The following is a 26211-nucleotide window of genomic DNA, read 5'->3' as shown; positions in this document are numbered from 1 at the left end:
GTAAAACAAAAACTATGGTATTTGGAGATAAGGAAATAGAAAGGAAGATCAGTGTGGATGGTATTGAACTAGAAAATATAGAGAAGTTCACATATCTGGGGAGCAACATAACGTATGATCTAGACTGTAAGAAGGAAATAGCGACTAGAATAGCGAAAGCAAGAGCGAGTTTCAAGGCAATAGATAAGATCTGGAAAAGCAAAGCAATTAGCTTAAGAACGAAGCAAGGCGTCTTGAAAATGTATGTATTCAGCAGCATGTTGTACGGATGTGAGACATGGGTGATGATAAAAGATTTGACAAGAAGAATATTGGTGCTCGAAAGCAGCTGTTATAGAAAGATTCTGAGAATGGGATAGATGCAGAAAGTCACCAATGAGGAATTATATAGGACGATACAGCCAAAAGAGAACCTGCTGAAGAAAGTTATAAAATGGAAGCTACAACTATTTGGACATATTTGCAGAACGAATGACGAATGAAAAAATCAAGAACATAGTATGCGGCATAATGGATGGTTCGAATAGGAGAGGCAGACCCCACAGAGAATGGATAGATGATGTAGTAGATTGGTGTGGAGCTAGTCTACAAAAACTAAGCCACTGTGCACTGGATAGGGAAAGATGGAAGGAACTAGCGAGAGGCATCAGGCACCAATGGGTGCTGAGCCCACGGTTATTGATGATGATGATGATGATGATGATGATGATGAGAGAGGATCCCTGGCCTCATTGCTAAGTTATCACCTTTTCAATTTCTAATTTCTGAGTTGTGGGTTTCCCAAAGGAGGGCTTGCTGCAGACAGCCACCGCACACAATTATTTGGGGGCAGACTGATACAGGCTGTAATCTGCGCTCAAGAGATTAGTCTTGAGCAAGAGAAGCCTGTATGTGACAGTATATCAAGCACAAGCCTGCTACCTCGAGGCCCCTGTTTTAGTCCACACTGTCATTATAATTGTAAGAAAGCAGGACACTATTGCTCGGAGAAATAAAGCATTGAGCAAACCTGAGCTTTTGCATGGGCTCTCAAGCCTTTGTTACAGTAGCAGGAAGGTACAAGGCTCTGGTTCAGAAGTGAAAGCCATGAGCAATGACTGGATTACTGGGGGCAGAGGAGGCACTGAATCAAAACAGGGCAGACACTGACCTGTCTGCTGAGATCTCTCTAGCTTGCTGCCCAAGCTTCTCTGTGAAGCTGAAGTCACTGGAAGTTGGGAGCACGATGGGCTGCAGAACTGGGCACTAGATCTCTGAGAGTGTTCTCAGCAGAGAAAGCCCAAGAGGACGGAATTCCTGTAACTCATCTAAAATGCAGCTTTAATCATGGAGCTTCTCACCCACCTCCACAAATCGATGGCACCACAAACACAAGTCATTTCCTCCCATTGTGAAACCTCCCTCCTGCAGAAGCTGGCCTGCAGCACTATGGGAGTTTCTGAAAAGGGTCATTTACTGGTCGCTTAAGGTCCAATTGCGCAACCATTTGCTGGTAGAATTCCCACTGAGATTAGCGAGATCAGACCGTCTGTTTGCCAGAAGTATTCAAGGCAGAGGAAAAATCTCTTGACCTCTGCACATCTGGTTATAAAATTCCAGCATAAGTATATCATTCATGAGATGGTGTTATTAAACCATGACCCGCATTTGGGAGTGGCAGTGGAGAGAAGGAGGAAGCAGCGTCTGTAGTGGAAGCCTTCTGAGTTAGCCAGAATTCACTGCGGGCCTCGTGCCTGTTGAAACATTGCTCCATCACCGTGGGAAAGGGCTCCCCCCCGTAGGGCGAGACAGTTCTCCCAGACCCCTTGCTCCTATCAGTCCTTGTGTGACCCTGTGGGCACCATCTGCTATAAATCCCCCTGTGGGCTGACCCCCACAGGATATGAGTTGTTAGCAACCCCCAGCTACACAGCCTGTAAGCTGAGCTCTTGGGTGGCCACCCAGGAGAGATTCAGGTGCTGCCCAGCTAATTAGCAGAACACCCACAGCCTCCCACAGTGCACAGTAATCAGCAGTGTGCATCTGCACAAACCAAAATTTATTCTGCCCATGGATGGAAAAAATTAGAGGGAACACTGGCTGTGGCTCTTCAGCCCAAGGTGTTACAACCAATGCTCATTCTTTTGCAGTCTCTTGCTCGATCCCTGGTTTGATAGCCAGGAGGGTAGCCATCCCAGGGGAGAGGGATAGCTCAGTGGTTAGAGCATAGGCCTTGTAAACCTAGGGTTGTGAGCTCAACCCCTGAGGGGGCATTTTGAGGATCTGGGGCAGGTTAGATTAAAAAAAAAAAAGTCTGCTTGAAATGGTAGAAGGTCCTGCCGTGAATGCAGGAGACTGGACTTCATGACCTCTCAAGGTCCCTTCGGCTACGTCTACACGTGCAGCCAACATCGAAATAGCTTATTTCGTCCAGGGCCGGCAACGTCGATGTTCAACTTCGACGTTGCTCAGCCCAACATCGAAATAGGCGCTGCGAGGGAACGTCTACACGTCAAAGTAGCACACATCGAAATAGGGATGCCAGGCACAGCTGCAGACAGGGTCACAGGGTGGACTCAACAGCAAGCCGCTCCCTTAAAGGGCCCCTCCCAGACACAGTTGCACTAAACAACACAAGATCCACAGAGCTGACAACTGGTTGCAGACCCTGTGCCTGCAGCATAGATCCCCAGCTGCCGCAGAAGCAGCCAGAAGCCCTGGGCTAAGGGCTGCTGCCCACGGTGACCATAGAGCCCCGCAGGGGCTGGAGAGAGAGCATCTCTCAACCCCTCAGCTGATGGCCGCCATGGAGGACCCAGCAATTTCGACGTTGCGGGACGCGGATCGTCTACACGGTCCCTACTTCGACGTTGAACGTTGAAGTAGGGCGCTATTCCTATCTCCTCATGAGGTTAGCGACTTCGACGTCTCGCCGCCTAACGTCAAAGTTAACTTCGAAATAGCGCCCAACGCGTGTAGACGCGACGGGCGCTATTTTGAAGTTGGTGCCGCTACTTCGAAGTAGCGTGCACGTGTAGACGCAGCCTTCCAGTGCTATGAGGTATATATGTATATTACTCACTTCCTCTTCTCAAAGGGTTCAAATCCCAGATGAATCCCCATACATGTGATGATGGATGTCTGGGTCCAAACACGGGCAACGAATTGGGACTCTTTGGAGCCGAAGGAGTGAGCTGTGAAGAGCGGTGAACTCAGTAGCTGAGGGTTGCGACCAGGGTTCCCAAGTACACATCTGCACAGGCCTTGGTGCACATAACAAAATCTATTCCACTCATATATGGAAAAAATTAGCAGGAACACTGGTTGTAACAGACTCATATTTACTGTGGACTAGCACAGAGGGGGGCTTGTAACACACACTCAGCAGTGCATGACACTTGCTCACTGAAGAAAAGCTTCTTGTGCATGGATGTTGTTCGCCATAACTTGGCCCCCGCTTTAGCAGCGCAAACTTTTGCTGCACCAAAAATATAACAGTTTGGGGGTTTCCAAACAGCTGCCTCTAAAAAGCTAACATTTTAATTACAAGGAATTTGGACTGACCCCAACTCTCCTGGTATTTCCTATATTTAGGCTGCAAAATAACAAGGAAGGCAAAGTTCGCTACAAATGCCTTTCAGTAGGGAGCAATGTACCGAGCTGAAAAACGATCTTGCTGAAATTGTCCGTCTGAGAAAAGATCTTTAGAGATGAGACATGCATGGTGAGCATAAGGTAATTGTGTGAGGCTTAATTAAAAGACTGTTAGTGGGAGTTCAATATTCATAAAAACAGACTTAGCCTCTTGTTACAGGGGGATTAACTTATGTTCAGTGGAGCACTGCTGGAAGCGGCCATGTCTAGAAATACACCTGCACAGTCATTACTTGAGACCACCCGGGATACGCAGGATGTGTAGAAACGAACCTCTTCCCCGGTTAGGTAGTATGCCGCCAACAGCCCTCCGACATAACGAATGTTCACTTCGAACAAGGAGGCTTCTCCATTCTGAAAAGATCATCGTCAAATAGTCACTGGAAGGTACAAGTGAAACCAAACAGCATCCACGCAGATATCAGGCTAATACTAATACATGGGAGTAATTCTTCTAGATGTGGTCGCAAACCTCTGCGACCCTTATTCACAGCTCAGTGACACTTTGCCTCTCTGGAGCATCTTTCATCTAAAAGAAGGAGGAGTCCTCCGGCTCTTTAAAGACTAACACATTTATTTGGGCGTAAGTTTTCATGGGCTAGAATTCACTTTGTCAGATTCAGCTGAAGAAGCAGAGTCCAGCCCACAAAAGCTAATGTCCAAATAAATGTGGTAGTCTTTCAGGCACCACCATGGAACTCCTTGTTTTTTGCTCAAACAGACTAACACGGCTAGCCCTCTAAATCTGTCATCTAGGATCTCAAAGGGACACATGAAGCCTCACAACTCCCTAGAAGGTAACGTAAGCAAACTACAGTGATCACTTTGCCACCACTGAAAGAGTTCCTGGGTAAAGCGCAGCAGCTGTTTAAAGAACAGAAACACAACACAGCCGTTTCCAGAAGAAAGCGTGAGAAACTTTATTCAGTTGAAAACGCAAAGGCAGAAATAGTTCCCTGAGCTGAAAGCTGGACAAGATATTGGAGTTAACAAGTACTGAGGGATTCTGACAGACCACAAGAAATCAGGGCTTTGTTTTTTATGGTCAAATGATGGCACCACCTGTACTGTGTCCTCTTGCACCAAACGAAAGTAATCCTTCAGCACAGACTCAATGGGGAGGGTGCCACCTTCTGCCTCATCAGGACAAATTCCTGCAGCCCCCGGATGTTCTCCGGAAGTCTCCCATTCAAGGATGTACCATCCCCACCCCAACTTAGTTTGTCACACCTGACAGGACTCCAGCCCAGAGTGGCACAGCTATTGCCACGTTCCGCAGGAGACAAACCAACCAGTGCCAATGGGCATGATGAACATGCAATGATGTGGTTCGCTGAACTCCTCAAGAAGCCGCTCACCTGGAACAAGTTAAGATCTATTTTATTTCAATTCCCAATCAGCAAATGTCAAAGTAATTGCCTTCAAACTGTGCTTTTTAAAAATATGCTCCTGGACTGGGAATCTGCAAGGCAAATGATTCCTTCCCCTTCAATAAGCACACAAACCGCCAACAGGAGGCTCTTACAAGAGTTCAGCAATTTCAGCACATGGGATAGGAATTCTTTACCCACTGCATTAATCTGTCCTTTCCAGCCAGCTCCCTGGGTTGCACAAGAGAACGGGTGTATTCTCCTAAGGAAGGCTGGAAGGATCTGGTTGCCAGTCAGTGAGGGAGGCAAATGCCAGAGGAAGAATCTCCAGATCACACAGGGAGAGAGAATATTGAAAAGGGAACACAGCCAATCCTGTCCAGAAGATGAGGCGAGGTGGCCATCCCAGCCGCCCTGTGGACGGGACAGGGGAGGATTACCTGGGGTAGGGTGTGACAGCAACAGCAGCAGGGTTTTGCCTTCCCCCGGCCCTCCTGCACACACCATGCGGGCAGCACCAGCGGCAGCCTGCTCTGCTCCACTCCCCGCTGCCTTCCCAGCCCACCGAGCTTCTCTTCTCTGCAGAAGTGGGCCGTGTCCTCTGCTCCCTGCTGCCCACGGAGAAGTGGGGCTCAGCATGCCAAGAGGGCAAGCAGAGCAGAGCAGACTGCTGTTTGGTGTGTGCCGGCTGGGAGGAGGCGATGCCCTGCTGCTGCTGCTACCTCGTGTGGCTGTACCACCTTGCCTCAGGTAATCCCTGATCCAGCTGGTGAGGGAGGAGGTGAAGAAGGCAGGAAGGGGGAGGAATGGGGCCTGCAGCATGGGGAGGGAGGTTGCCTGGAGTCCTGTGCCTGAGGCACTGGATGGGGCATTGCGTGGGCTCTGCCCTGCCCCCGAGGATGGCCCTGGAGCGGGAGACTTGGAAAAAGCCCAACTGGACGGCAGAGAAAAAGTAAAAGATGCAGGTTGGGAAATAAAATCAGTGGCCCTAACATAGCTGCAACTACCAACTAATGCTGTTTGCTGTGCACTAGATCTTAGGCTATAAATTAACCAGGCTCATGCAGCGCTGCTGTAGACTCAGCCTGATGCTGGTTACCACAGCCCTGCTGTGCTCCTCGATTTCGTGCTGCATTCCTTTAGGATTCAGTGATTATTTCTGTCCTTCTGCCTCACTGTCTCTCACTCCTCGAAGCTAACTTCACTTCCCACTGAGTCAGTGCTCTGTCAAGGCAGCTGTACTACACTTGCCATTCGTTAGGAAATCTAAACAGGTGTTCTACCAGGCCTGAACTGCCTCTTCTTTCCCTATTCCCTGAGTCAGGCTCATCCCCCCGTCTATTTCAGAGTTAGCTCTGGTCAGAATACAGAGTTTTATACGTTATGCTGGAGTCACTTGGGTTAGTGTGACAGGGACTGCCAGGTCCTGCTGGGTTTTTTTTCTTTTTAAAAAACATTTCTATACTCTTCTGTTGACATTTCAAAGGAGAACAGTTTCTTTTTCTCTACATCCTGCTCTGCAGCTTCCTTGGCTAGTTTTGCACGGATCCCAAAGAGATGGGCATTTGCCCTGGTCACATGCAAACTGGTAAAGGCTTTGAACTTCTCATCCTCGGAGATGACATGGGCGTTTTCCTTTTTGTAAACATTCCTGATCGGCATAATAGGTCCAGAGAGCTGAGTCGCCATCTCAAGATCTTCTGGCAAGCTGGCTCACTTCTTGGTCGCAGATGGGAAGAGGAGAAGTTGGAGCAATACTCCTTCAATCTCTGCACGCTCGCCTGTGGGGATTCTCTAGACCTCTTGCATCATCTGTGAGCCACAGAAATCCTAATAGTCTGGGCAACATTTTTACTGATGCCAGCCATTCTCAGCTCTTCCAAGCTGAATCCTCTGCCAGCATGAACTTCTGTATGGTACCTAATAGTGGTACACCTCACACTGGGTTGGATTGGCCCAGACACTGGATATGGAGCAATATGATGGGCCTTTCTCCTGCTGATCTTCCTAGCAGGCTAGTTAAACCATGTGGCAACTTGCCTTTGCCAATCTTTGTGAAAATGGGGATCATGCCATTTCGACGACGTGCCATGATGGCTTGAGAATTCCAGGCTTCCTGAAGACAGGAGGACTCTTGGGGGAACCTTGATTGCACAAGGAGAGGCTGTCCCACAGAGAATTTAGGTCCAGCCCTCTGACGCAAGACCAGTAGCTCCAGCTTTAACTGTGCTTAGCGGGCAGCCAGTGGGGGAAAAAACTCACTGGAGTGACTGTTGCTGACGGCTCAGAGTGGAACGTCCTCTGTTGAGACTGTTTGGTTTGTAGCTCTGAAATTTGTTTTCTCTTCCCCATCCTGGCAAATTATCTCAGCAGCAAATGTGGTTGCTTTTGAAATGACACTTCTTCCTCACCATTTCTCTCTCAAGCCTCACACTGGATACCCCTCTCCAGCCCAGGCCACCAACCCACCTCTGCCTGATGAAGGTAGCATCTCGTCTCAAAGCCAACTTTTAATTAGTTTCAATCCTTTCCTCTCTGCACTGCACATCTGACTGCAGTGATCAATCTACAGTATTCATTTTAGACTTTGCAGATCACTCTGTCATGTGGGCCAGGAATAAAAGCATTTGTCAAATCCAGATAAATTCTCTCTCCATTGATTTTGTCCCTTGTTTATTGATTCAGTAACATACTTAAAAGCATTCAGTCAAATTTATCAAATGTGAGCTGATGAATCTATGCTGGCCAGCCCTTCTCAAATAATGCTTTCCTAAAAAGGCAGCTGCACTCACTGTTCACATGGGCAGAACCATTTTTCTCCAGCTACTAACTAGGACAGGCATAAGGAAAGTAAAATGTTAATGGAATTTTGAGCTTAATGGCCTCCACAGATCACCATGTCAGGCCGTGATCCCATCTCAGAAGGAAAGAGTAACTCTTTGTGTAGATGGGTGACCTTCAAATAACACACCGGAAGTTGTGCTGGTCATTCTGCAGGCAGAGCTCTTCATTTTTCTCTCTTATCCAAGGTTCCAGCACTGTGACTGGGGACAGACACCTCTCATTTTCACTTTATTTACCCAGATGTTTTGGGGTCCTCTGGAACTCAGGGGCCTGGGACAACTGTCGCATCCTCCCCTTCTCCTCAGCCCTGGGATCCTGTGCTGTTTTTCCTTACCAGATAGAGCTATTGATCAATAATGTGTAAGGGGAGTAAAAAAAAAAAAAAAAAAAAAAAAAATTCCAGGGTGATCAGTCTGTAATACTCAGAAAGAAAAACTGGTATTGGGGTGCTGAATCTAGGGGACATATGCCAGAAGTCTCCTGTTTACAATGATCAAATTTCCAAAAATCCGAGACAGTAATTTTCTAACAGAAAGAGCATTACAGCCTGTGCAGGATAATGCTACTGAAGATCTTATTTTCAACGGGGAATGCAAGAATCATAGGGTGGAGTTCTGTGGTCTGTGCTGGGGGTGCTAATTAGTTGGATCACAGTGTTCCCTTCTGGCCTTGCAATCTACCAAGCTGACTCACAGTTCCTTGCAAACTACATTTTCCCCGTCATAGACTGTCCTAGCAGAACATCTCTTGGTCAAAATGCTGTTGCTATGACACACCAATAAATGTACCAGGCATTTTTGCAGCACACACGGACAATTTCAATGACTGACTCACCACATTTAAGTCAAAGCTCTTCTCCACCCAGCTTTTCGCGTCTTGGAATTCCTCCCCAAGCTCCATGATGTACAGAGTATCTAAGGCATCCACGATGGTAGCCCCACGGAGGCCCCCTGTATTGGCAAACAAAGAACAACTTGTTTAAATCATGCTCACCTTCCTTTTATAGCTATCAACCGATCATGTGCATTTTCATTTCACCCTTTTAACGCAAAAGATGACTGTCCACATTGGGGAAGGTGTCAACCCTTTAACATGCTCACTTCCTGTTTCCAGCCTTAACTATGGGATAAGACAATAGCATGTTAGGATATGATGAGAGCAACCGCAGAGATCAGGTAGAGAACCACAACAGCAGATGGCTATAATCTAGAAACAGCCCATGCCAGAACTCTAGGTTGGATCTCTGCCAGACTTTGAGAATGTTCCTCCATGTTGGACAAAGTTTGTGCAAAGGAGCTTGGACCAAAGATTTTCCAATAAAAAGTAGCAGTGAGTTTGGGTGTCCGAATAGGGATGCTTTAAAAGGGACCTGATTTTCAGAGAGCAGATACTGAGCACTTGCTGAAAAATGGTCTTGAAATTGGGCCTGAAAGTTACTAGTCACATCTGCAAATCTTGGTTTTCCTGTCCAGTTCTGGACTGTGATTGAAGTCAGGACAGCTCAAGAGATTTCAGCTGATCAGATGCAAAGCCTTGCCCCAACCGACTTGCAGCCTCTTTAATCTAGTTCCCAACACAGTTGCACAGCTCCTGGGAGAAGTCATCATCACACATATGCAATCTACCAGGGACTACTGCTCTAGCAAAGTGACTGCAGCTGATGACATCGAGACAGATGTCACGTGGTGATACTCCTTGATCTGGAGCAATCTTAAACGTAAAGCCCAAAAAAGCCCCTGATAAAACAACACCACCACCACCACCACCACACCACAGGAATGAGCTTAGGGAGTAAAACGATAATGCAAGCAGAAATCTAGCAACAGAGTGGAGGGCCATCCAGTTTATGGCACCCAATGCAGCATACATGCCCCACGGGCAGGTGTCTGCATTTGGTGCATGGACCTCCTGGCTCAAAGACTGGCTGCTGCTGTGGTCTCCAGCATTTTTATGCCCAAGACCTCTTTCTGAATTTAAGGGCAAACCAGGATCTACCCTGGCCCTACCCTGAGGCCACACCCCTTCCTCAAAACCCTGCCCTGCTCAGTCCAACCCCACCCCTTTCACTGGGCTAGGGCAGGGAATTGGGATGCAGGAGGGAATTCAGGGTACAGGAGGAAGTATGGGGTGCTGGCTCAGAGAGAGGTTCAGGGATGGGAGCGCAGGAGGGGCTTCCAGGTGCAGGCTCTAGAAGGGCTCTTAGGGCAGGTGTCATGTGGCTGGACTTTTATATTGGGTCTGGAAACCATTTATATGCCCATTGTGGCTACTGGCCCCCAAATATTGTGCGTGGGGTGCCATGTGAGGTGTCAAATGAAAGCTGATGATGCCTTGAATCTATGTATGCTACTTGTGTGTCTGCATCATGTATGTAGGTAAAGTTATGGAATTTTAGCTCTGCAGCTGTGTGAGAAATGTTTCAGTGCTGAGGTTCATAAGGGCAGGTGGGGCTCCACCCCAGCCGGGACAACTGACTGAGCAAAGGCCCAGGTGGCCAACACTCATTTGGTGATGGAGGGATTTTCCTACTGGGACTGCAACGAATGGAAACTCAGCAGTGACCCACCTGCTCAGTGCAGACAGGCTTAACTCATGAGGAATGAAGAACAAAGAAAGGACCTGCAAGGGCCCATCTTATAGCTCTTCATATGTGGAGGGAAAATTCCATTCTTCTGCATAGGTCTTGGCTTACCACCTGAGCAGGTGGGTCACTGTGCTGAGTTTCCATTCATTGAACTCCTAGTAGGAAAATCCCTCCATCACCAAATGAGTGTTGGCAGTCTGGGCCTTTGCCCAGTCTATTGTCCCGGCTGGGGTGGAGCCCCACCTCCCCTTGTGAACCTCAGCACTGAAACATTTCTCACACAGCGGCAAAACTAAAAATCCATAACTTGACCTACGTACATGATACAGACACACAAGTGGCACACGTAGATGCAGGGCATCATCAACTTTCATCGGACACCTCACATGACACCCCAGCACAATATTTGGGGGCCGATAGCCACAACGGGCATATAAATGGCCTCTTCCCAGACCCAATATACAAGTCCAGCCAGCAACAGCAGGGACTTGGGGTGCATGAGGAGGCATGGGGTCCTGGCTTAAAGAGGGGTGAGGCTGGGACAGAGGGTTGGGGTGCAGGGTGCTGGCTATGGGAAGGTGCTCAGAGCTGGGACTTGGGAGTGTAGGATGCTGGCTATAAAAGGGGGCTGTGTGGTCTCCCACCAGATGGCACTTACCGTTGGCAGCTCCTAGTCAGTGGCACAGTGAGGCTGAGACAGGCTCTCTGCCTTCACCAACCCCCTCACCCCTTAGGGGACAATGAGCCCTTGTGGCCCTGCGGGTGGAGGACACATGGCTCTGTGAGCTGCCCCTCACTGCTGGCAATGCCTCCTCCATTCCCACTGACCACTGTTCGCTGTTCCTGGCCCTGCTTCCAAATGATGCTGCGGTATCCTTTTGCAATGAGGATACCTCTCCAGGGGAGGGAACTCCAGACACCAGCAAGAGACAGGTAATAGTTATGGGTCATTTGATCATTAGAAACACAGACAGCTGGGTTTGCGAGGACTGGGAGAATTGCACGGTGACTTGCCTGCCTGGTGCAGGTCTTTTGAGTCTGGAAAGACTTCTGTGTAGTGCTGGAGAAGAGCCCATGGTTGTGGTACATGTAGGTACCAACAGCATAGGGTCCTAGAGGCCACATTTAGCCTGCTAGGAAAGTGATTAAAGCCTAGGACTTTTATAAAATGTAGTGGCATTCTCTGAGTTACAGTTACATGTGGTGGGGGGGGAGGCAGACAGGAAGAACTGCAGGGTCTCAATGCATGGATGAAACTGGTATATGGAGGAGTGGGTTCAAGTTTATTAGGAAGTGGGGAAACTTTGGGGAAAAGGGAAGCCTATACAGGAACGTTGGACTCCACCGAAACCAAAATGGAACCAGATACCTGGCACTTCAAATTGAAAAGGCCACAGAGTAATTGTTAAACTAAGAGCTAGTGGAAAGCCAACAGATGCAGAAGCTTATGTGGTTCAGACAGAGATCCCTAAGAGGAGAATGTATTAATGGAGATTAATCTCTATGTCCTAGTAAGGAGGAGAGGTTGGAAAATGATAAAATACAGGCAGGATCTGATCAGAAAGAGTCGAATGAAAGTTTCATTCCACTACACCATGTAATGGCAGACAGCTAAAAAGTGACAAGTTTTTAAAGTCCTTATATACAAATGCTACAAGTCTAAATACTAAGATGGGTAACTAGAGTACCTCGTATTAAATTAGGATATTTATATAATAGGCATTACAGAAATTTGGTAGTATGAGGCTAATCAATGGGACACAGTAATACCAGGGTACAAAACATCTCAGGAGGACAGAAGAGGTCACGCTGGTGGGGGAGAGGAACTCTATGTGAAAGAAAGCATGGAATCGAATGAGGCAAAAATCTTAGATAAACCAAACCATACCACAGACTCTTTGTGGGATAATAATTCCATGCTCTGATAATCAGAATACAGCAGTAGGGATATATTATTGACCACCTCACCAGGATGGTGATAGTGATTGTAAAATGCTCAGTGATGTTAGATGGGTCATTACAATAAAAATTCAGTGAGAGATTTCAACTATCCCCATATTGACTGGGTATGTCTCCCCTCAAGACAGCGTGAAGAGAGAAAATTTCTTGATGCTTTAAATGGCTGCTTCTTGGAGCAGCTGGTCCTGGAATCCACAAGAGGAGAGGCAATTCCTGATTTACTCCTAAGTGGACCACAGGTTCTGGTCCAAGAGATGAGTATTGCTACCCACATGCAGACCCACACCCACACACAAAGAGGTTCGTTGAGCAGAAAGCAAATGGCACAGTGATAAAAGCAAAATCTCTGCAAGCTGCCAGGAAACTTAAGACACTGTAATAGAGGCTCTGTTTTAACTTGACATAAACCCTCACACGCCGAATGGAGCATAGGTCATCTGCAAGTCTCCTCCACTTCACTTTGTCCTGAGACAAAATTTACAGCTGACTCCAGCAGGAGTTGTCCCAGTTGTTGTCCTTCAGTCTCTGTAGGTCTTCTCCACGTTTTCCAAGGTCGCCCTCTTTTGTGTTTTCCTTGCAGTTTCCATGTGAGAGCTTGACGGACTGTGCTGGGTGACGGTTTTCTGAGAGAGTGGCCTAGCCATCCCCACTTTCTTCTCTTGATTTGAATGTCAAGTGGTTCTTGTCTCGCTTTGTTCCAAAGCTCCTCATCTGTGACCAAGTCTTGCCATTTGATGTGAAGGATGTACCTCAGGCCTCTGTTTATGAATGTCTGTAGCTTGTGATTTCAAGACTTTTTAGTGCGCCAGGTCTCACATCCATACAAGAGCATACTCTTCACATTAGTGTTGAAGATCCGCAGTTTCATCTTTGTGGATATTATTTGTGAACTCTACATGGGACGAAGAGTCTTGAATGCAGCTGTTGCTTTCCTTATCCTGGCACTGATATCCTTATCTGTTCCTCCACATCTGCCCATAATACTTGCCAAGCCAGCGAACTGCTCCACATCTTCCAGGTCGTCCCCTCCCAGTGTGATGGTGGTGGTGCTGGACTGGTTGATTCTCATTGTCTTGGTCCTTCCTTTGTTAATGTTCAGTCCAGTCACTGAGACAGTTTTCTCTAGCGTTGGGACCTTTTCTTCCACGCTTCCATGTTGGTGTGAAAAGAGGGCGACATCAGCAAAATCAATATCCTCCAGCTGTTTGAAAAGTGTCCACAAATGCCTCAGTTTTAATGTATACCCCAAATTAAAAAGAGCCTCACTGGCTAAACAACAAAGTAAAAGAAGCACTGAGAGGCAAAAAGGTATTTTTAGAAAGTTAAATCCTAGTGAGTAAAATAGGAAGCATCATGAACTATACCAAAGGAAGGTCAAAACGTATGAAGAACAGCTAGGTAAAAACTCAAAGTACTAGCAAAAAATTTGAAGTACACCAGAATCAGAAAACCTGCTAACCAACCAGTGGGGCCTCTGAACTATCAAGATGCTCATGGAGAATTCAAGGATGATAAGACCATTGTGGAGGAATTAAATTAATTCTCTGCATTTGTCTTCCCGGCTAAGGATGTGAGAAGATTTCCAAACCTGAGCCATTTTTTCTCAGCTGACAAATCTGAGGAATTGTCCCAGACTGAGGTGCCATTAGAGGAGATTTTGGAACAACTGATAAATCAGACACTAAAAACCCACCAGGAACACATGGTATTCACCCGAAAGTTGTGAAGGTACTCAAATGTGAAATTACAGAACTATTAAGTGTACTTTGTAATCTATCCTTTAAATTGGCTTCTGTACCGAATGACTGGAAGATGGCTGATATGCTGCCAATTTTAAAAAAGTGCTCCAGAGATGATCTGAGCAATTATAGGCTAGTAAGTCTGACTCTCCCATTGACCTCTCTTTCACCTCACAGTATTAAGGAGTACAGGGATTGACTGTTGACCCCAGATAGTTCGATTTTGCACATCCTCACTAGGCGCACGGAATTGAACTCGGGAAGATCAACCCTGACCAAGTTGATCTTCCAGGTAGTGAAGACACACCCTTAATTTACACTGAGGCGTCTTCACAGGAAGTGGTATATGTCAGGAAATTGGAGAGCATGGAAAAAAAATGAAATATGGGGAACAGTAGCAACAAACCTCGAAAATCCTTCTTCATGTAAAACAAAATCACCTGGAAAAAAAATCACCTGGGCATATAATATTCCACCCCCCAAACCAAGTGATTCAATCTAGATGTTTGGTTTGGACTAATTTTTATTTTAAACGTTCTTGTTTCCCTCTAAAAAAAGGCCCCGTGACTGACTTTGGCAATGTTACAAGATTGTAATTTTGACACTTTTCAACCAGTCAGCACATCGCTCACTTTATAAAAATCGACAGATTTCTGGCTTCTGAATGCCGTCTGCAACACAACCTGGGAAAAGCATTGGAGCTAATCACTGGAGCCTCATTCACCCTGACAGACTTGGAAAATAATCACCTAACTGCCACTATCTATAGAAGAGTTGTAGACAGAGTTAAAACAACTACCAGACATAAAGAACATAACATAAGAACATAAAAATGGCCATACTGGGTCAGACCAAAGGTCCATCCAGCCCAGTATCCCATCTGCCAACAGTGGCCAATGCCAGGTGCCCCAGAGAAGGAGAACAGAAGACAATGATCAAGTGATTTATCTCCTGCCATCCATCTCCTGCCCTTGTACTGAAGGCTCGGGCACCATACTTTACCCCTGGCTAATAGCCATTTATGGACCTAACCTGCAAAAATTTATTGAGCTCTTTTTCAAACCCTAATAGAGTCCTGGCCTTCACAGCCTCCTCCGGCAAGGAGTTCCACAGGTTGACTGTGCGCTGTGTGAAGAAAAATTTCCTTTTATTAGTTTTGAACCTACTACCCATCAATTTCATTTGGTGTCCCCTAGTTCTTGTATTATGGGAAGAGGTAAATAATTTTTCTATATTCACTTTCTCCACACCATTCATGATTTTATATACCTCTATCATATCGCCCCTCAATCGCCTCTTTTCCAGACTGAAAAGTCCCAGTCTTTCTAGCCTCCCCCCATACGGGACCCGTTCCAAACCCCTAATCATCTTAGTCGCCCTTTTCTGAACCTTTTCTAATGCCAATATATCTTTTTTGAGGTGAGGAGACCACATCTGCACGCAGTACTCAAGATGTGGGCGTACCATAGTTTTATACAGGGGAAGTATGATATCTTTTGTCTTATTATCTATCCCTTTTTTAATAATTCCTAACATCCTATTTGCTTTACTAACTGCCGCTGCACACTGCGGGGATGTCTTCAGAGAACTATCCACTATAACTCCAAGATCCCTTTCCTGATCTGTCGTAGCTAAATTTGACCCCATCATGTTGTACGTGTAATTTGGGTTTTTTTTCCAATGTGCATTACCTTACACTTACCCACATTAAATTTCATTTGCCATTTTGCTGCCCAATCACTCAGTTTGCTGAGATCTTTTTGTAGTTCTTCACAATCCCTTTTGGTTTTGACTGTCCTGAACAACAGACCCACAAGCTTGGTCTAAAATAAATAAAATAAAATAAATAAATGGTCCTGACGCATGTTTATGAAATGCAGTGACCATGAAAAACAACAACAGCTCAGTCAGAGCTGTTTTTATCAACCCTAACGATTCTGCAATATTAATGATGATTATGGGATTTTTATGCGCTTTCCTATTAGCGAGGAGAAACATACCAGCACTGAGCTACATGGACAGAGGCAAAACACTTTAAGAAAAAAAACAGTGAAGCATTGCCTGAGGCACAGCCCATTACTGTGATCTTCTGAGAGTACCACACTAATGGGTTCGATTTAATGTGATGACAGAATCCACAAAGCCTCTCATAATCTGCAAACTCCGAAACAATCCAAAAAGTTGGATTTGCTGGAACTGAATAGGGATAAAGAGTAGTAGGCACCGTTTTGTGGGATGATTAATTGAAATGAAAAAATAGTGTTTGAATTTACAGCGTCTTTTAGGTTTTCCTTTTAATACACGAAGCACACAGGGGGTTAGAAATATGCTCTGCTCTTTGTTTCAGTGTGATGCAGCGTTGGTTTAGCTTTCGTTTCCGCCCTTGTATTTCACAAAAGAAGGCAGCATTTCATTGATCATTTGTCTTTGCCTTCCACTAAAGTGGTTTAAATATCCCTCGTATACAAGGATGTCAGAGGAACTGAAAGCTGTGTCTTTTGCACGGTGGTCTTTTAAATGTATCTTGCCTTCCGTGCCTTGCTCAAAGTGATCTGCAGCAGCTGTATGTGACTTCTTCCCTATTCACACACACTTTCTCGTAAGAATATAGGAGAGACACTATGTAAATGGAAGTAATCTCAGAGCAAAGACGAAATTTGTAACAATTTTATGGCTGTGAAGGACGTCACAGTTGCATTGAGGTTATATACCAAGTAGTGTGGCTGGATCACAGGTACCCAGACCCAGTACTCAGAGACGTTGCCGGGGTCAGAAGCAAGAGACAAACTAAGATTGGGAATCTCAGGTCAGCTGCTCAGAGTCAAGCAGGGTCGGAATGCCAGGAAACCAAGCTAAGCCAGCAGCAGCAGGGAGCATAAGGCCAGTGTAGGGCAGAGCGCGCTGCTTTGGACAGCTTTCTGTTCTGCTACTAGCTTGAGGAGAGCCAGTGGGGCGATCAGCTGCATGGGGACTCCACCAATCGGACCTGAGGGGCAGAGTCTGATGCTGGGCCGGGGCTTTGAGAGTCTCAGATACGCAACTGCCAGAAATGTGGAGCCCAGGTTTGAGATAAACGGGTCACGGGATAGGGCTATTCGGAATTTCTGAGCCAGACCCTGACTACAGGACCTGATCAGCTTTCCCTACAAGGGGTTCACAAAGTGAGCAGGTGTGGGGTAAGCCCCCTGGAGGACTGGGGGACATGCACAGAATATATTCCAGAAGTCATGAGAAGAGTTTTTTGTGGGGTGGGCTGAAATCAGACTTATTGTTCACAATTTAGCTACAGCAATTAACAACTAATAAAGCTGATTCCTCCAGACATGCCAGATCCTCAGATGGTGCTGTGCGTTTGACTCTAGATGGCACTGTGCATTGTGACTGTACAGTAATCTGTTTGCTACCATGTGGTGCGTACTATAAGCATTGACCACAATTGCAGTTTTGCCTTGGCTCTTGCTACAATGGATCATTGGCTTATTCAAGCAACAGAAAAACAAAAACAAAAACAAAAACAACTCAAGTGCGAACAAAGAAGCTGAAACTGATTCAAGAGATGCACTGGTATGCACTTGTGTAGTGATGTCGGGAATAAATTACCATAGCCACAAAGAAGGGGTGTGTGATAAGTTTGAAAACCACTGCCCTAGAAGAGAATATTCATCAATAGCAGTCAGTGGTATAGCACTTATGACACATGGTCCAGTGGTTGTGATCCTGTTTGGTATACAGAAGACGCAGATGCTAATAGCCTGTTTGTTTTATATACTCAGACACTAAGGAAGGTGACGTTTTGGCCGATATACTGCATACTTTGAGACCGCAAGATATTTTTAAAAATATTTCACCTTGCCAGAACTACAGATCTAATGCAAAAGACACAATCAAAGGGGATAGGAAAGAGCCTGTGAGAACTTTATTGGTTTCACCCTGACACTCCCTTTGTTGCGCGGTTTTTTTAATGAGAAACCAAACAAATCTTTTCAAGAAACCCTCAGGCACACAAATGGCAGTTCTCATTTTTAAACTTGAAAATACCCCTGGACAAAGCACTTTCCAAATGGATTACTTCTCACACAGACTAGCTCATTACGGGCTGTCTCATGTGGTGTTTATTTATGTTCTGGCAGCAGGATCAGGCACGCCCCCGAAAAAAAACCCCAACAACTTATTTCTTCCATGCCACCAGGAGCAAGCAGAGACAAGCACACAAACACACACAGCACCGCAATAAAGAGCTGAACTCCCAGGTACAACCCCTCAACTGAAATTGTGAAGACCAGCTTCCACTCTGGAGTAAAGCCTTTGCTACTCCCATTGATTTCTCCCCTGCATCTCAGGGGTAACCTATCAGACTCCAGCCAGGGCTCGGCTTTGCTCATTTGTGGAAGGCCATCTTTAATTAGTGTGAATACTTCTCAGTTCCTTACCCATTCAAGAGAGATCAAGCAGATTACTCAAATGCTGGGTGGCTCCAGAGTAATCACAGGAAGATTACGCTCAGCCAAAAGACAGTTCCAGAGATGGGGAAGGCTGAGAACAAAATGAACAAAAGGGCCAACTCTTATCCAGAGGAGATCTTGTATGTTATTCCCCTTCCAGTCAGATGGTGTTTAATCCTTTAGGATTCACCCCCTCCCCAGCCCTGCCCCACCTTGTTCTGAGACCCACCCAGTCATCAGACAGATGCCAACACTAACCTTTGGAGAAGGGAAGCAGAGGCTGAGGCTGTCGTCTGGTAAAAACGACAAGGAGTCATTAACAGCTTAGAGCAATGGAGTCCACAACAAAATACATCAACAGCCACAGGCACTCACCTCCCGGCACAAACTGCCGATGACTCACCAGAGCTGCCACCACAGCCGCACTGTGCAAGCTCCCTGCTCCCCTGAGCTATGCCACGCCAGCCGCCCCACTGCCCTGAGCCACGCGAGCCTCCCCACTGCCCCGAGCGAACCGCCTCCACAGCTGCAGGCACGCACTCGTCCCACCAAGCAGTGGGGCTTGTGTGTGGAGGACGCTCCATGCGTGCAGCTCTAAGGAGCCGCTTCGCCACACCACGGTGTCCTTTTTGGCACATGTGGCAAACGGACAGAGTATTGGAAACTGTGGCCATAGAGCAGTGGTCAGCAACCTTTCCGAGGCAGAGTGCCTTTTGACCGGTCCGAGTGCCGGGGATAGTTTTTAAAGTCACTAATATTCCTACTTACAACAGCTTTGTTAATAAATAAATGAAGATGCAGAGCTTTACTGTTTAGGTGCTGGTTGGTAACATTAGCTGGCCTTTTGTTAATCCATGGGCTTTGATCAAGCTTCCAAGTGCACGGGGGAGGAGGGGTCGGGCCGAGCTCCTGCCTTGTGTGCCAATGAAAATTGGCTCACATGCCACTCCTGGCACCCCTGCTGGGGGTTGCTGATCCCTGGTATAAACCTTGATAGGTAAAATCCACTTCATCAGGTGAAATGGTGTGGAACTACAAAGGTGGATATATATGTAAGAAAATTACTGCAAAAGAAAGAGGTTGCTATCCATTGTAAATTAGGGTGATCAGTCAGAGGTGACTGTGGCCAGCGTAGCCAATGGCGAGATGTGAATGTCCGTCCAGGGGAAGTTATCTCTGTAGAGCATTAACCAATTTAGATCCTTACTGAGACCTAAGTGTATAGCTATGATTTTGTAAAGAGCTCCAATTCAACTTTCTTTAAATACTGAGTCTGTTCTGGTATGGCTATGATCTGAAGAAGTGGATTTGTCCCAGGAAAGCTCATCACCTGATAAATTATCTTTGTTAGTCTTTAAAGTGCTACTGGACTGCTTTTTTGTTTTGTAATCAAGTTTTAAAGGTTCATTTGAACAAAGCTATCTCTCTGAGACTCCCTCTGGTCTTAAGAGTGAGGAGGAGAAAAGAAAGTTAGTGGATTCTCTGCCCTCTGACCCAGAAATTGTCTTGGGAATTGCTAGATCAAGCTCCAAATAGGAGAGCGAGAGAAGATGTTTGAGACAGCTGCCTTTCTCTCCAGCAAGCGGTATTGTCCAGAGTCAGGCGTGGACTCCAAACTGAAGTAGTCAGTGGCCAATAAGCTAAATGTCCAACATTTTTGTTGACCTGAGACAGATTCTTTCTCCAATCTAAAGCAGTCTCTTTCCATGACAGTTATCATCGGTATCCAGTCACTATGTACTACTACAGCTTGTAAACACAATGTCTGCTTTTCAACTGTGGGTTAGTAATTTAATTATAACTTTTTGACATCGTCCCCTTGTCAGACACACACTGAAATGCAGCCACCTGGTGGGTGAAATGTGACAACTATTTAATACTGCATGCTAATCACAAGCAACGGTTTAGGTATAGAACAAGTGTGAAAAAGTACAACACTTCCAGCTAAAAGCACAGGCAGAATCTTTGGTAGGTAGAACGCAAGCAAATTTGGCTATAAAATTTGAGTTAATGTTCTTCTAGCTGTGGACATCATGGCAATTTTCACGACTACAAGAGCCACCTCTGTTTTAAATTTCATCTGAGAGAAGACAAGCGGCTATCCAGAAGAAGTACTAATACAAAGCTTCAACTCTTCAGCTCGGCACTTCCAGGGAGAGCGTGTACCATCCTGTACTAAGCCTCAAGTGTTTTTGCCCTTTGACGAGAAAAGAATGGAGACATCTAGGAAGACAACAAAACTGCTCTATATCTATTTTTACCCACTTAGAGAGCAAATCATCCACCTCAGCTCGCTCACTCGCAGAAATTACCAACAAATATTAGAAACACAGAACACTAGAACTGGAAGGGCCCGCAAGAAGTCATCGAATCCAGTTCCCTGCCCTCTTGGCAGGACCTAACACCACGTAGATCATCCCCGTTAGGTGTCTGTCTAACCTGCTCTTAAATATCTCCAGGGATGGAGATTCAACAACCTCCCCAGGTAACTTATTCCAATGTTTAACTACCCTGACAGGAATTTTTTCCTTATGTCTAATCTAAACCTCCCTTGCTGCAGTTGAAGCCCATTGATCTTTGTCCTACCCTCAGAGGCCAAGGAGAACAATTTTTCTCCCTCCTCGTAACCCTCTTTGAGGTACTTGAAAACAGCTATCACGTCCCCTCTAAATCTTCTCTTTTCTAAAGTAAACAAGCCCCGTTCTTTCAGTCTTCCCGCATAGCTCATGGTCTCTAGACTTTTAATCATTCTTGTTGCTCTTCTCTGGACCTTTTCCAATTTCTCCACATCTTTCTTGAAATGTGGTAGCCAGAACTGGATACAATACTCCAGTGAGGCCTAATGAGCGCTGAGTAGAGCGGAAGAATGACTTCTTGCGTCTTGAAGGTTTCAAAGGCCCCAGGGATTGAGCTCACAACCCTGGGTTTACAAAGCCAATATGATAGCCACTGAACCATCCCTACCCTCATTAAATTAATGCAACAGTCTTGACCAGTGCTGAATGGACAGCTCTCGAAAGAGATCCAGCAGTGTACACACCATGCAGTAACAGTACAAGAGACACTGCAACACCCAATACTAATGGGCCTGAGAACTAGCCTGGAGGGAACCAAATCAAGGGACAAGAGGAGAGTGGAAATGGCAAGTCAACCACGGGACTTGCTGGAAGCCTGGGCCTTAAAAACATTTAACATTACACCAGACAAGGCACTGAAAAGTGATACCGTAAGAAACAATCCTGCCCCAGAAGTGGTATGTCCAACATTTTGTGGGCAATTTAATGGGTCGTCTTCACCCTGAGTTTCCGTGTTTTTAACTGCTGGCCTTTCTCTTGAGATGGTTGAGAAGGTGTCAGCAGTGGTGATGGTTTGAATACACTGCCTAGGGCTCATTCGGAGGGTTAGCAGGTATTCACTGGGCCATAAAGGGAATGCTTCGGCAGACATACATCAAACAGCACAGCCGAAGACACTAACTCGTTTAAATGTCTGTCATGTAACTAACCAGAGCGTTACACTTCTTAGGAGTTATCAAGACTTAAAACGCTACAACAATCCAGCTGCACCACTTCAGTGCAGACACTCCCTACACTGATGGGAAGGATGCTCTCCTTGGCATAGGTAATCCATTTCCCCAAGAGGTGGGAGCTAGGTTGACGGACGGACTTCTCCTTTATCTTCCGCTGCATATGGGGGACTTAGGTCAGCTTACCTACGCCACTCAGGGTGTGGATTTTTCATACCCCATCAGATGTAGTTAAATCAACCTCATTTTCTGTTGCAGACCAGGCCTAAGTAACCCCTGACCAGGTGCTTTGGGATAACAGACAACAGTATGTGAGCACAATAAATAATTTCTCTCTTACTTCCATTGCTTAACAGGGAAGCCTAAGGTTTACTTTCATGCTAACACAGAGATTTGCATTGATTATATTCAAGATGAGCCCATGGACTTAAGCCAATACACAACAGATGTGTCATCCTAACAGCAAGATGAATGATAATAATCAAAGCAAAAAAAGAAAATAAAAAAACTGGCTCCATTCAACCAAGTTAGATAAATAGCAGCTGGGATTGCCTGGTACAGACACGTGCCTCAACCATTGGTACATGGGCTGCTAACACGCTCTTCTCTGAGGTTCCAGCAAATAAATACTATGAGGAGAAGTGAACAGTGCAGCATTATTCATTCACAATGTACAGTATAAGACGACGCAGCTGGAGCAGGTGGAATGAGCATGGGCCTGGGAACTAGACTAATCCTGGTGCTGCCAGACTCAGACAAACATGTTATCAACTTCATCCCTAGTGTAACTCTACAAATATTAAAGGAGCAACACCAGAAATTAAATTGGCTCTGCTGAGTTCAAGTGTCCTGCCCAAGGTCCCAGGTTCCCCGTGAATGCGAGCTACCTGCCAGGAGTGTTGTAATTAAGGCTTCCAAAGCACTTTGAACGAACACAATGGTAGCAAAAAATCACACCCTACACTGCTGTCTATACAGTCACCTTTACACTACCTATCATCAGTAAACAAAACCAGACACCTTTTTAATAAACATGGACAGGCCAAGCCCATCAGCTCCACGTTCACACACCAGGCAGCCTCTAGTCTGAACACGTCAAGTACTAGCAGTTTACTTCTCAGTCGTGGCATCTTTTTTAACCACAAGGTTTACGTCTGAAGCTCAAACCACTGCAAACTCAAATTGATCTGCACCTGCATAGGGTTATAATCAGGGCCTGCCTAGGCATTACAAGGTGCCAACACAAGAGTCCGTTACGCTGGCACATCCTTTCTGATGGTGTTCCCATGAATTGGCTGGTTGCTGTGGTGTAGAGAGCCCCGCAGGCCAAGTTACACAGTCCTACTTCTAAAAATGTATCAAAGAATAAAAGAAAAATCTTCCACAAAAGCATCACCCTTTTCCCAGCTATCTTGCCAATACCTTTGGCTTAGCACTTCTGCTGTCTCTCTGGGAGCTGACACATAGCGAGGCAGTCACAACTCGAAGACCACCTCAAACCTTCAAAACAGTTTTATCTTTCAGATCCAGGCTCAGCGATCTTCAGCGCATGTGCCAGAGGATGGCCACACAAAACACCTTTGCTTCCTACACGCCACATGCAGACAGATCAGTAAGATATAGAGCATAGGTTGAACCTCTCTAGTCTGACACCCTTGGCAACTGACCAGTGGCAAACCACAGTAGGTTAGTATCTTCCAGCAGCATTACCAACACTTCCACTGCTTACTGGGCTCTTAGAAGACATTTAGGAGTAAATTAGAGTTAAATAACAGCAGAGAACACAGAGCAGGACTAGTGGCTATAAACAAACTTTATGTGTCTGCAGGAAACTTGGCCACAAGCATGATTATTGGACATCTGGCTAACTAAAATCATTCCAGAACATGGATGTTGCTGGACCAGAGAGTGTTGGGACTAGAGAGGCTCAGCCTGTAACAGACGGATTTCTATTTGTTGCTTTACTCGCAGGTACCCAGCTGTGAAATGAGCAGAAGTGGAAGGAGGAAATAACACTGAGAATGGCAGGGAAGGAGAAGATGAAGGAAAAAAGGAGAGAAAACTTTTGTGCTCATCAGATCATTAAGTACATTCTCATGGCCCCATAAGGCTTCTAGATTGTATTCCGTGTTTGCTGCAAGGGTTACTATCCCCTGCTCTAGGGGTGTCTGATCAGCTCCGAGTGTTAAAAGGCACAGCCCATAACTCAGGCAAACCACCTCTGGCCTTCCTAAGCAGTGCCTTTCAGTGCAGCTAGATGCAGGATTTCCAGACTTTTTGTTGCATTGAAAACAAACCCTTTGAATGTTTGTGCTTGACGGCAAGTCCAATCCCCTGGGCCTTGCTGGCTGTTCTACGGCAGTGCATGCTTTACTGGGAAAAGAAAGAACACAAGATGTTGGCTAGCCCACAGGCAGAGAGTCCACAGAGCAGCTCACATGTACACAACACAGACTACATGTCCATTTCCCCTTTGTCACAGAAGGTTTTAATTAAAGGAGGTGGGCAACAGAACAGACCCTGGGGAAAGAGCCCCTTATTTTAGCAGCTCTGCTTCCAGGAATGTTTGACATAGGGAAATGCCTCATAATCCTCCGCATAGGCCTGTATAAGATAAAATCTAAACCATTTATCTTCCTTGGAAACCCTCCAATTTTCCACATGGAATCCCCACAGGAGCTCCACAAGCTCTTCACAGCAAATGACACCAAAGACCAGACTTGAGAGACGAGATGACTCTGTCCTTCAAGGTTCCTTAAGGGAGATCTACAAGCAGGCCAGCTGATAGGGTGGGGGTAGGGTGGGGACCAAAGGGGACAGCTGAGCTGCATGGGGTCCCAGCATTTCAAAAGGAGCCTGGGGTGATCTCAACTCCTTTGCAATGTCGCAGCAGCACTGCTCTGCCACATCTCATGGCTCTGATCCGGGGTAGGTGTCCAGCACCACTAGCTGAGTGATGCTATGAGTGGGCTGCCCTAGCTGTCTACAGAGGAGATTTGCAGTAAACCTGTAGCTAAAGTTGACCTGCTTATTAGCCAATAAAAGAGAAGCTGCCATTTCCAAAGACTCTAGCTGGCTCCCACACTTGATGCTGATGCCAGGAACTGGCGCACTATGGTGAATAACAGGTTTACAATCCCCTAGCACTGCCACCATGGTGCAGCTCAAAAGCTGTTACATACCACTTCAGCTAGGTATTCTCTGTCTTGTGCTACTTAATGTGAGCTTGTGTCTAGATAGAGAAAAATGGAGCACTGCACATTTAAATAGAGGTCTGCCGTGGTGGCAAACACGTGGAGAGATCTGCTCTGGGTCATCACTCCTGCTCCTGGAAGCTTTCAGAACCTGGACTGAAGGATCACTTGCCTCAAGGATGCTGAAGAGGCACTCAGAGAATCAATCTGATGTAGTGACTAATGAAGGAGCTATAATACCCAGCTAAACTGGAGCCTCTGCTGGAAGTTAAAGAACACCAGGACATTCCAGAAGGAACATTGTACTCTGCTCAGCAGGCTGCTGATTCCTTAGGATATGAAGAATTTGTATATATGCAAATGAGAATCTTCTTTCCCTGCAATGGCTGTCTTCAGCTTTGCATGATTTTGGTACGAGCATCCCACAATTGTCTTCCATTTTGCCCTCAGTGCTAATAGACTCGGACTCAGCCAGACTTCTCCTGGTCAAGATGTTTCACAGTCTAGGATCTTCCTCCAAAAACGTCTTGCCTCCAGTTCTCAACAGCTTCACCTCTATTCTTGTTAATGGCATCTTCTCTGCCAATCTGGGGAAAGCAACGACATGTATCACAGCTGTCAGATCTTCATCAGACATTTCTCCCTAGCACTGCAATCTATGTGGAAGACTGTGTACTACCTTTGCAAGGTGGGTAAAGGGGAATGGTGACCATCATTGCCAGAAAGAAGAAGCATCTTAGCTGGCTCTAAGAAGTGCTTCCCTTCATCAATTAGCTCCTCCTCTGTCTCATCTCAGTTTAGCTTGAGCCAGGTATGCTTCATCCATCTGTGTATCTCCTGCTGGACTGTGACATCCAGGTGCCACATCTGGTTTATTAGAGCACCTTGCTGCATATGATGAATGAGACAGAGAAAGCTGA

The 26211-nt window shown here is 46.1% G+C and overlaps 1 protein-coding gene and 1 pseudogene across 2 annotated transcripts in view; both read right to left on the bottom strand.

The window, feature by feature from the left end:
• MAN1C1 (mannosidase alpha class 1C member 1) overlaps nucleotides 1–26211 on the bottom strand; it is a 109917-nt gene that overhangs the window by 24615 nt on the left and 59091 nt on the right. For both annotated transcript variants that reach the window (XM_074976151.1, XM_074976152.1), the window contains exons 4-5: nucleotides 8682–8797; nucleotides 3907–3987 (exon numbers count right to left, since the gene is read on the bottom strand). In XM_074976151.1, coding sequence (XP_074832252.1) covers nucleotides 3907–3987; nucleotides 8682–8797 — 197 coding nt within the window. The remainder of the gene's footprint in view (nucleotides 1–3906; nucleotides 3988–8681; nucleotides 8798–26211) is intronic.
• LOC142001113 (large ribosomal subunit protein eL13 pseudogene) lies at nucleotides 6450–7095 on the bottom strand (annotated as a pseudogene).

Source organism: Carettochelys insculpta, chromosome 24 (genome assembly GCF_033958435.1).
Source record: "Carettochelys insculpta isolate YL-2023 chromosome 24, ASM3395843v1, whole genome shotgun sequence".
Taxonomy (NCBI): Eukaryota; Metazoa; Chordata; order Testudines; family Carettochelyidae; genus Carettochelys; species Carettochelys insculpta.
The sequence above is the reverse complement of the archived record's forward strand: the minus strand, read 5'-3'. Positions and strand labels throughout refer to the sequence as shown.